The 10,114-nt window shown below is 38.2% G+C and overlaps 1 protein-coding gene across 1 annotated transcript; it reads left to right on the top strand.

The window, feature by feature from the left end:
* The first annotated feature begins 740 nt into the window (after nt 1–740).
* FGB (fibrinogen beta chain) lies at nt 741–8,532 on the top strand. The gene is made up of 8 exons (XM_009677120.2): nt 741–971; nt 2,730–2,951; nt 4,083–4,266; nt 4,872–5,099; nt 5,703–5,816; nt 6,293–6,415; nt 6,600–6,885; nt 7,788–8,532. Exons 1-8 carry the CDS (start codon nt 897–899, stop codon nt 8,014–8,016), a joined length of 1,461 nt encoding a protein of 486 aa, XP_009675415.2. The 5' UTR covers nt 741–896; the 3' UTR covers nt 8,017–8,532.
* The last annotated feature ends 1,582 nt before the right edge of the window (nt 8,533–10,114 follow it).

A 10,114-nucleotide genomic window follows, 5' to 3' on the forward strand; every position in this document is an offset into this window, starting at 1 on the left:
TTAATTCTGATCTGTAGTTTGTCAGCAGCTCGTCAGGAATATTCAAAGCTCAGTTTTGGTAGTTAATTTAGGCTGGATTTGTTTGATATATGGTACAGTTCCTTTTTCATTATTTAGACAACTGTAATGCAGTGTGAAATTTCATAGAAGTGTGTAACTTGCTTTGTAGTAGTGGTTTGAAATGTACTATTCCTGTCACTCTTGCTGCAAGTTGCATGGCTCACCAGTATACTCGTAAGCAATGAAGGTAAGAATAAAACAGGAATCTTATATAATTAATTTTTCAGGATATTCACTGAGCTGCTAAAGCTTCCTCATGAGGAAAATCAATTTATTCATATTTGCAGGACTTAAAAAGACCCCAAGGCTTGCATATCTAGCCGGGTACCATCAGAACTATTTAGAAGAATTTAACATTTTGTACCAAATGAATTTTTTCATATTTAATGTCATATTCTGAGACACTCAAATTTTCAGTAGAAAGAAAATAGGAAAAGAGATGTCACAAACTGTGACATTTGACATTCTTTTCTTTGGATGTTCGCCTTTTCATCTGTTTTAAAAGACTTGTGATTTTTGAGAAGGTAGTAACCTTGTGTAATCTGAACAGGAGGTTCTTTTAAGGGTCTAAATATTTATTTGATGCCAACAGCAAGAGCCTCTGGGATATGTAGATAAGACTTGACCAGAAGTATTGCTCAATAGCGAATGTATTCAGGCACATAGTGAACAGAAAGGTTAAATATTAACAGAAAGACAGTGACTTCTCCAGAGGGTTGGTCCTATCATTACCAAGCTGGGAATTTAGGCTTGTATATATACAAACACAGAGGATCTCTCACTGTCAGAGCCGGTGGTGGGAGAAGTTCACTGAGCTGCTCAAGCACGTCGGCATCATGAAGCTGCTCCTGCTGTTCCTGCTCTGTGTTTCTACCGTTAAATCCCAGGGTTTCACTGAATATGATGACGAGGTTGTAATACTGATAGTAATTAATAATAATAAGAGTAAAAATGATTAATTTTATTTAACTGCATGCATGACTTTCTCAGCGTCTGTGAGTTAAGTAAGTTAGAAACTGCGGGAAAAAACAATGTAGTGCATGTTCTTGCACCACTCGTGCTCAAAGAAATAACCTTTGTATTACTTTTTTCATGTATATATAACTGCAAACAGTTCTTTTCTGGTTTTAGATCTATTTTCTTCCTATTTCCTTTCTTCCTCTGCAGGGGAATGAAGACTGTAAGTTGGTAAGATTAGTAATTTAGTTAAATGAATTTAAGGATATTTGTTTAGCAATGTTGACATTTAGTGTTACAGAAAATGAATTTGTCAGGGGCAAGAGAGTAGAAACGTGTAATTAATGGTGTCCTGTCTCAAAGACAGCAAACATTTTTCTCTGGATTCGGTAGGCATCGCAAGAGAATTTACTACCAGATCATATAACTTTACATTTGAAATGAGGAGATAACAATTATTAAACAAAAGGACAAGCAGTGAGGATCTAAAATAACAATTTAACCTGTATTTGGTTTTTTAAAAGTAAAATATTTTAACGGGAAGTTTGATTTGGAATCTCAGGGGTTTTTTATATTTTGAAAATCTCCACAAAAGTGGAATAGGCCAGGATGATCAAAAATAAGATTCTTTTCTGTTATACAACATAAGGGTTTGTGTGCATGCATTCGTTACTGATAAGACTACTATACTGAATCATTTTCAATAGTTTTATGATGTGTATGCTGCCTACTTTTGGAATTATTTTAAGACTCTGACCCTGGATCCTTACAAGTGGTTGCTATTTGTAGCTAAGTCTCAGTGCGATTGGAGGGAGCAGAAGACTTTGATCCAGTTGTGCAAACAAATATTAATTCAAATGATTTAGTTCAAATAAACGCTTAGGGGCAAGGCCAGTTTTCCTTGCTCAGCCTATCAGACTTTCAAATTGAGTTTTAAGATGAAAGTTTTTCAAATAAATAAAATTGTTAAGGTAGTGCTTCTATTTATCAATAGAGCTGAAAATGCACAGGAGTAGAATTCACTTTAGGAAGCTTAATTTATAAATCCATATTGCTCTTAAAATGCGTCCTACAGTATGGGACACTGGGAGCTGCTATAGTTCCTGTTTCTAACAGTGCTGGGGAATACATGCGTCAGAGAAAGCTCAAGAAACCCAATCTGAGGGATGTTACTGAATAATTTCATTAATTCTGGCAGGTAATAGCTGGCTTACAGCCTGAAACCTGAAGATGAATTTGACTGTGGCCTGATTTTCTGAGTCCTTGAAAATTTTATGGCAGTCCAATGAAAAAGGGGGGCACTAATAATATCATGGTGAATGTTCTTCTTAGACCCATGAATGTCTAATTTTTTTTAATCCTACTGCTTCAAGTTTCATGGTACGTAGTGGCTATGAACTACATACACATTAATCTTTGGTCAAAATGAACAATTGAAATATTGCGTTGTTTTGGCTTTGGAGGCTTTTTAGTTTGGCTGGATCTAGTCGGAGAGGATGTGAGTTGGAGAAGAAGGCATAACAATTATTTTTACATAATATCAGCATGGTATTTCCATATTGCTTTTTAAATCAGTTAAATACCCTTTGCTTTGGGTTTTTTTGCTGTTTAAAACGTTAAAGGATGCTGAAAGGATACCTTCATCCAGTGCATGGCATTTAATAATAATGATCCTAAATTCAGAGATTTTTCTTTCTTTGTGGCTTTTGTAGGATGAGGCCCTTCATGGCAGGGAGTCCCCTCAGCCTGGGGCTCGAGGCCACAGACCCCTGGACAAGAGGCGGGAAGCAGCCCCAACACTGAGACCCGTGGCGCCACCCATCAGTGGAGGTGGCTATCAGCCCCGGCCACCAAAGCGGGCGAAGCCGGGTGAGAAGAAAGGTCCAGTCATTTATCCTGATGCTGGTGGCTGCAAGCATCCTTTAGATGAGCTGGTAGGTGTCTCGCTCTTATACTGGAAATGTAAACAGATACAGCTAGTAATAGTCTATCCTTTTCTTCTGGTGTACTGAACAGAGAGTTTTCTTAGTCAGATAAAGGAGAGATTGTCATTCATTTGAAGCAGCCTGACTTTACTTCTTTTTGCTCGAGTTTGGTAGGACTTGATTCAGAAGAGTAATGCCATAGAGTCCATGGGATTAGTCACAGGGTCAGAGGCAACCTACAAGGAATAAGGGACGATGAGGTTTGAGCCTTACGTGGTGAAAGAAAGTATCTATGGGTAAGCCTGCACTTTTCCAGGTGCCTTGCATAAGTAACTATTAAGAAGGACAGGAAAAAGTTCTGCAGAAAGGCTGGCTTGAATTTCAGATAATCTCAAGGCACCATAGGGACTGAAAAAAACCCTCTCATATCTTAAAGTTTGTTTCAAACCAGAATTATAGTCTATCCTCAGGCACTGCCTTAGCTGTTATGGAAAAGCGTGCAAATATGCTGAGCTAGCAGACTCCTTGCTGCCTCGCAGTACAGTAGTCTACCAGACTATCTCAGCTCTTCTCTCTGCCAGAAAGTGTCCCTTTTTTGAGACACACCCTTGATGAAGCAGCACTTAATACTGAAGAAACAGTGCTCAGCTTTGATCATTTTTTAATGAAGTGTACTTGTCTGTTTTGTATGAAAGACATATATAACCAAGGTGTACAGAATATGGTTGACTCTTATCTCTGAGGTTACTGAAAGAGGAAGGGGGTAGATACGTATATACGCAGGCACCAGGTAATCGCTGGCAGGCTTTGGTCATAGTTCAGGTGGCTTTATTGTGAACATTTAATAGTGCAGAAAAAGTGAAAAACGACTGCTGGACCAAAGTGTAGAGAGGCCTTTTCCAAAGAATTTCAACAAAAGAATCCTCCTGGGGAACTCAGGGCTCCTTCTTCCACTTCTGATTGCAGCTTCTTCCTTGAAGTTGAAAATCTTGAATTCTTATCTAGGTGATTAAATATGTGACCTCCCATTACTAACTATTCTGTGTTTTCAAAGGTATAGCCCCTCATCGATGGGATGAGAAGCTTCTCTTTTTATCTTGGCTTTTATCCATAGCCCCCTCCCTTTTTTTTTTTTTTAAGGGAGTGCTGTGTCCAACTGGATGTGAATTGCAAACTACACTGGTAAAACAGGAAAAAACTGTGAAATCAGTTGTTCATGATCTAAAAGACAAAGTGAACAAATTGTCCGACAGCTCTACAACTTTCTATGAATATGTGAATATTCTAGATGATAAATTGGCAAAGAGACAAAAACAAAGAAAAGGTATGCTATTCTTATGAGTCACTAACGTAAACATTACAATCTTTACAGTTATAGGGACATTGCTACCATTATTTGTTAAAGGGACTTCTTAAAAAAGTTAAAGATGCAGTAGAGCAACTATCTAGCAAACTAGGGTTCCATAACTATATCATCATAGATCCTAAAAAATACTCTGAGAGAGGAAAAGAAATGCATCTTACACCGAGGTAAGAGTAGTATGAGGCCCGTAGACGTAAGCGGCCCCCTTTTCTCGTACCTGTTCTCTCATGTCCATCCAGTTCCTTTATGTCCAGCTCCTGGCTCGCCACCATGGCTCTCTAGAAAGCAGCTTAAGTATACTTCTTTGGCAGAACATAGCAATACTGATAAATCTAATAGCCCACAAAGACATTAGCAATACATGTACATCCCTTTTCCAAGAATCTTTGCATAGCCTTTGCATGTTGTGGAAACAAGTAAAGTAAGGAAAAGACATGCATGTCCTTCTTCCCTGCTAAAGAAAGAAGCGACTTTTGAAGTTGTGCTTGCAGATCGTGTTTCATTATTTCATAGCTGGAAAACGTGTTGAAAACTAAGCTGTTTTTTAAATCTGTTTGCTTTTCTAGACAATGACGGTTTACTTTCTGAGTACAATACAGAAGTGGAAATGCACTATAATTACATAAAGGATAATCTAGACAATAACATCCCATCAAGCCTCAGGGTCCTTCGAGCAGTTGTGGATTCTTTACACAAAAAGATACAAAAACTGGAAAATGCCATTGCAACCCAGGTGGACTACTGCCGCTCCCCTTGTGTTGTTTCCTGTAATATCCCGGTGGTTTCAGGCAAAGGTACCTCATACACCTATAAAAACATCTTTCTCTTCTCACATTTACATCACTGTACCGGGTAATAGATGCATCATTTGATTTGCATGAACATTTGTCTGAAGCCTGTGACAGCGGTTGGGATAGCAGAAAAGCTGGCTAGTGTTCCGACATGAAAAAGCCTGTTGTGGATGGCTCTATTGGTCAGACCAAGTATCCTTTTACCGCAAATCTGTCTTCATCGGTGGCCAGGAGCAGCTTTAAGAAATCTGTGGTTTGGGGACTTTGTAAGGTGGAGGTGATATATTTGTTATAGTTATGTTTGTGCCCTGATAGGTTTTTATTTCATGAGTTTGTCTAATTCAAAAAGTCATTGAAAAATATACACTCTTCAATCACTTAGGTTGAACGTTTACAAATGACTCTCTGGAAAAGTAGAACAATACAAATACATTCCTCTTTCTCCAATGATTCTTTCGTGTGATGTATCATGAAAATCAAAATGAAAGTAGAATTAGATATATCTTTAAAATTGTTCACATGCAATCAGCAAATAAGGACAAGAATACTGTTGAAGAAGAAGTTAAGAGCTCTTTCAGTAACAGACACTTTGGCTTATAATTGCAGAATGTGAGGATATTTTCAGGAAGGGAGGTGAGACATCCGAAATGTACCTCATCCAGCCTGATCCTTTCATCAAACCATATAGAGTATACTGTGACATGAAGACAGAAGGTGGAGGTGGGTGTGAAATAACTATGTTGTTTAAATGTTAATTAATATGAATGCTACAATAATCACTTGTACTAGTAACTATCCTTTATGTCATTTTTTTAAATTACTTGAAAGTGAAGTCTAATTAACTAGTTCAAAAAAGTCTTGTTGGTCATCTTCAGATGCACATTAGGCTGTTTCTTCAGGGAAACTGGAAATAAATTACTGGGAAGGGATTGGTAGGTAAAAATATATCTTATAATGACAGGGTGGACAATGTCTAGGCAGACATGGAGGAGCTGGCTCATTTGTTATCCTGCCACTATGTGCTAGTTATCAGACTGAGGCATTCCTTCAAGTTCTGATTTTTCCACCTTTACTCATAAAGCAAGGAAGCCATATGCTAATCTCATCTAGAGATGCAGGCAGGAGAAGGGCTATATCTTAATATTCTATATTCCTTTCTTAATTGCAGTTTAATTTAAACACTGTTATTCTTGCAGGCTGGACTTTGATTCAGAGCCGCCAAGATGGCAGCGTTAACTTCGGGAGAATATGGGATGCATATAAAAAGGGTTTTGGAAATGTTGCAAAGAGTGGAGGGAAGAACTACTGTGATACACCAGGTAAACTTGTCAACAGAAAACCTGAAGAGTTCCTGTTACTAAAACTATTTTCTCATGTTTCTTGAAGCTCTTTGACTTTTTAAAACTAACTAATCCACTTTAGCAGACCTACAGGCAAATCATAAAGTTGTCTTGAAGTACAGTGTGCAATTGATTTCTCAGAGCTCTCATCTGTTGTTTTCAGGTGAATATTGGCTTGGAAATGACAAAATCAGCCAATTTACCAAAATAGGGCCCACTGAAGTTTTAATTGAAATGGAGGACTGGAACGGTGATAAAGTTTCAGCTCATTACCAAGGTTTCACCGTACAGAACGAAGGAAACAAGTATCAGCTTTCAGTTAGTAACTACAAAGGCAATGCAGGCAATGCTCTGATGGAAGGAGCTTCACAGCTGCATGGAGAAAACAGAACAATGACAATTCACAACGGCATGTTCTTCAGTACTTACGACAGAGACAATGATGGATGGTATGTACTTTCATAAGCTATTTTAAAAAATTAACTATTGAATCGTATGTCTCTCTGCTTAAAATAGAACTAGATATAGACTATTTTGCTAATTTGCTGTTAGTTTTCACAGAATGTTATGGTATATTAAAATACGTTTTCTCCTTGCAATTTACCAGCCAAATGTTCATGCTGTTCCATTGACATAGCCAAGGGCAGAGTTTTCCCAGGTGAAACTATGTGTTAGATTAGAAACAAGCACACTGAATTAACATGTTACTGTAGACAAATTGGCAAATCTGGGTGTGGTATATTCATTCTCAGAGACTGATGCTAGCAGTGCTGAGGACCATAGTCACACCTTATAAGGAATATTGGTCCTGACTCCAGTAACACAGTAATGGGCCTTAAAGAAACAGGTGGATAACATATCTTATTTAAAAGATAGTTGTGCCTACTCAGAAGGCAGGAGCTCAGTTGCAAAGTACATAAGTTAGCACTGTATCTCTAAGATATATGCTGTGTTTTTATGTTAATACTTCTCAGTTATGTATTTACTAATAAAGAAATTGTTTGGACTGGGAAAGGCATACAATTAATATTGTTTTATATCCTTAAATTGCATTGATATTGCAATTATCTTTATCAGCTGGCAGTAATTGTAGTTATCAACTGCTAGTCTGAAATAGCATTCCAAAAGAAATGCAGCTAAGATTATACTTGTTTTCCTTGGCAACTTCAGTTTCCAAGATTTATGCATTTTACGTGCCTGTGAGAGCCAGTCTTTTACAGAAAGTTTAGAGAAAATTTTCAGTAATTGTTATGGTTTGAAAATATCAGTAGAGGGACAGGGGTATGCACTCTGTTGAACTGTCTATTTATGGTTCTTCTGTCATTGTTAACTCTTCCTTTTTCTGCTGCAGGTTAACTGCAGATCCAAAAAAGCAGTGCTCCAAAGAAGATGGTGGCGGATGGTGGTACAATCGCTGCCACGCAGCCAACCCCAATGGCAGATACTACTGGGGAGGGAGCTACAGTTGGGATATGGCAAAACATGGTACAGATGATGGTGTTGTATGGATGAACTGGAAAGGGTCATGGTATTCACTGAAGAAGATGAGCATGAAAATCAGACCATACTTTCCACACTAACCATTTTCAAAATGCACAGTCACAGATTTTCTTTTCATACTCATGCGTGGTTAACTTTTTAGGCATGATATTCAGGTTTATCTTTCTGTAGGAGAACCAAATATGACAAAATGTATGTATGACCATAATGTGATGTAAAGGGAAAAGCTGTGTCAACTGTAACCTGCAAGTGTATTTTATACCATTTTTCATTTGTTAGTAAGACAGAAGTAACTAGCAGCTGTCGGTAACACTGACAATAAAAATACCCATTTCATTGTTTTACAAAATAGTTCCATACTGCATTTGAAGAGGGAGAGAACTATTTTTAAAATGTTTTCTAAAAATTAAAAAAAGCCTTAAAACTAAAGTTTTCTTCCTATAATTTCTGATTACTTATGCATTATCTGGGGAGAAGCAAGCACATTCCACACAGTAGAGGACTGTCTTTTCCTTTCATATCACAAAGGTGTGCTAACTGCCTGTGTAACAAGTCAAGAAGAAATAAAGCAAAAATATAATATCTGAAAAACTGCAGGTCACCAGTTGCTTTGTTCAGACCCTATATGCTGGATTGAATGTGTCCTTTCCTGGAACCTGACTCACACAGTGTACCTCATCTTATCCCTTCCCCTTCCCACTGCCTTTTATCATTCAGCAAAATAGTGCATTAGAAGACCTGGCTATTGGCTATGACCAATTACTATTGTGGGACTAGAGCAATTAGTGTCTCCAATCATAGGATAATTTTTATTTGAAAGAAACAATGGAGGTCATCTCATCCCACCTTCTGCTCAAACAGGGCCAACTTCAAAGTCATACCAGCCATGACCAAGAAGTAAAGAAGGACATAGTTAGGGCAAGATACAAAAAATAATCGTAGGAAACAGAGAGATAGGGTGGTGTACAGTAAGAGAGAAAGATAGTGAGGTGGAATAACTGTCTGTATATTGTGAAAATTAGATTTTTAAAAAGAACATTTTCCTTTGTGGACAGAGAGGCATCTGGGTCTCAAGTCTCTAAATGACATCAGCTGTGCCTGCGAAGAAGTCCTGGGCTGTGCTCTGATCCGCTGAGCCTGGCAGGCGCTGAGCAGCAAAGGCAGGCTCTTAAGATGGGCATCACTGAGAAGCATGTTTTGCAACTTTGCTAAAATGTTTCCTTAAAATCAGCTAAAACTTTTAAACAGAAGTTCTCCTCATATAATTTCTAGCCACTTGTGCATTACTAGTGAAGAATAAATAGGAGTACTTACCACAAACACAATACAGATTACTATCTTAATAGAGGCATCCAATGAAATTACAGAGGTGTATCAATGTTATTCTGAAAGACAGACTCATCCTTTTACTCCTTTTTGCTAAACACCTCTGCTTATTCCATTTGTGATTTGGACCAAGCTCTCTGTATGTAGATCAAGATTTTGTTGCCAGTAGAGCTGCCCTTCACATCTTTCCCATTTCTTTATCGGGTTATGATGACAGTCTAAAATTGAGATGCACCTCATCTCACTTATCTAAAATTTGAGTATTTTATTGAAGCTAGTGGTCTGGGCTGGCTCTGTAGTCAGGAGCAGAGGTTGTCCCAAGGGCAGAACTTCCCAGTCAAGGTAGACCTCTCAGAGGGGACTGCCTTCTCCATGAAGGTGGGAACCTGGATGGCTAAAGGTAGCTGGATCTCATCTGCAGCCTCTCTCGTTAATTTAATCTGTGGGGTTCTGGGGGAACAAGGAGGAGACATCATAGTAGCATCTCATTACATGACTGGAAACGTTCTGAGTCCTCGCAGCCAGGCTTACACTGCAGCTAGGAAATTAAAATAGATGGCATAAAGCAGAAGTGCTTTTTTCAAAAGCACAAACACTTCTTTGCACATGGTTGTGGAGATGTCTTAGCTTTTCAGCAGACTCTCCAGCAGTGTGGACAGCGACTGAGCTTGAGAAATGCTGAAAAAAAGTGAATGTCTTTGTTAGTGCATGATGATATTGTTAAATGGTATGATAAATGCTCACCAGTAAGATTTGAGGTAAAAAAGTCTGCTCATGCTCATTTCTCAGTAGAAACAGAAAAACTGAACACAGTGAATATTTGTTGTGTGATTTCATGTCATAAGGTATGAA

This window comes from Struthio camelus, chromosome 4, assembly GCF_040807025.1.
Source record: "Struthio camelus isolate bStrCam1 chromosome 4, bStrCam1.hap1, whole genome shotgun sequence".
In the NCBI taxonomy this organism is placed as follows: domain Eukaryota; kingdom Metazoa; phylum Chordata; class Aves; order Struthioniformes; family Struthionidae; genus Struthio; species Struthio camelus.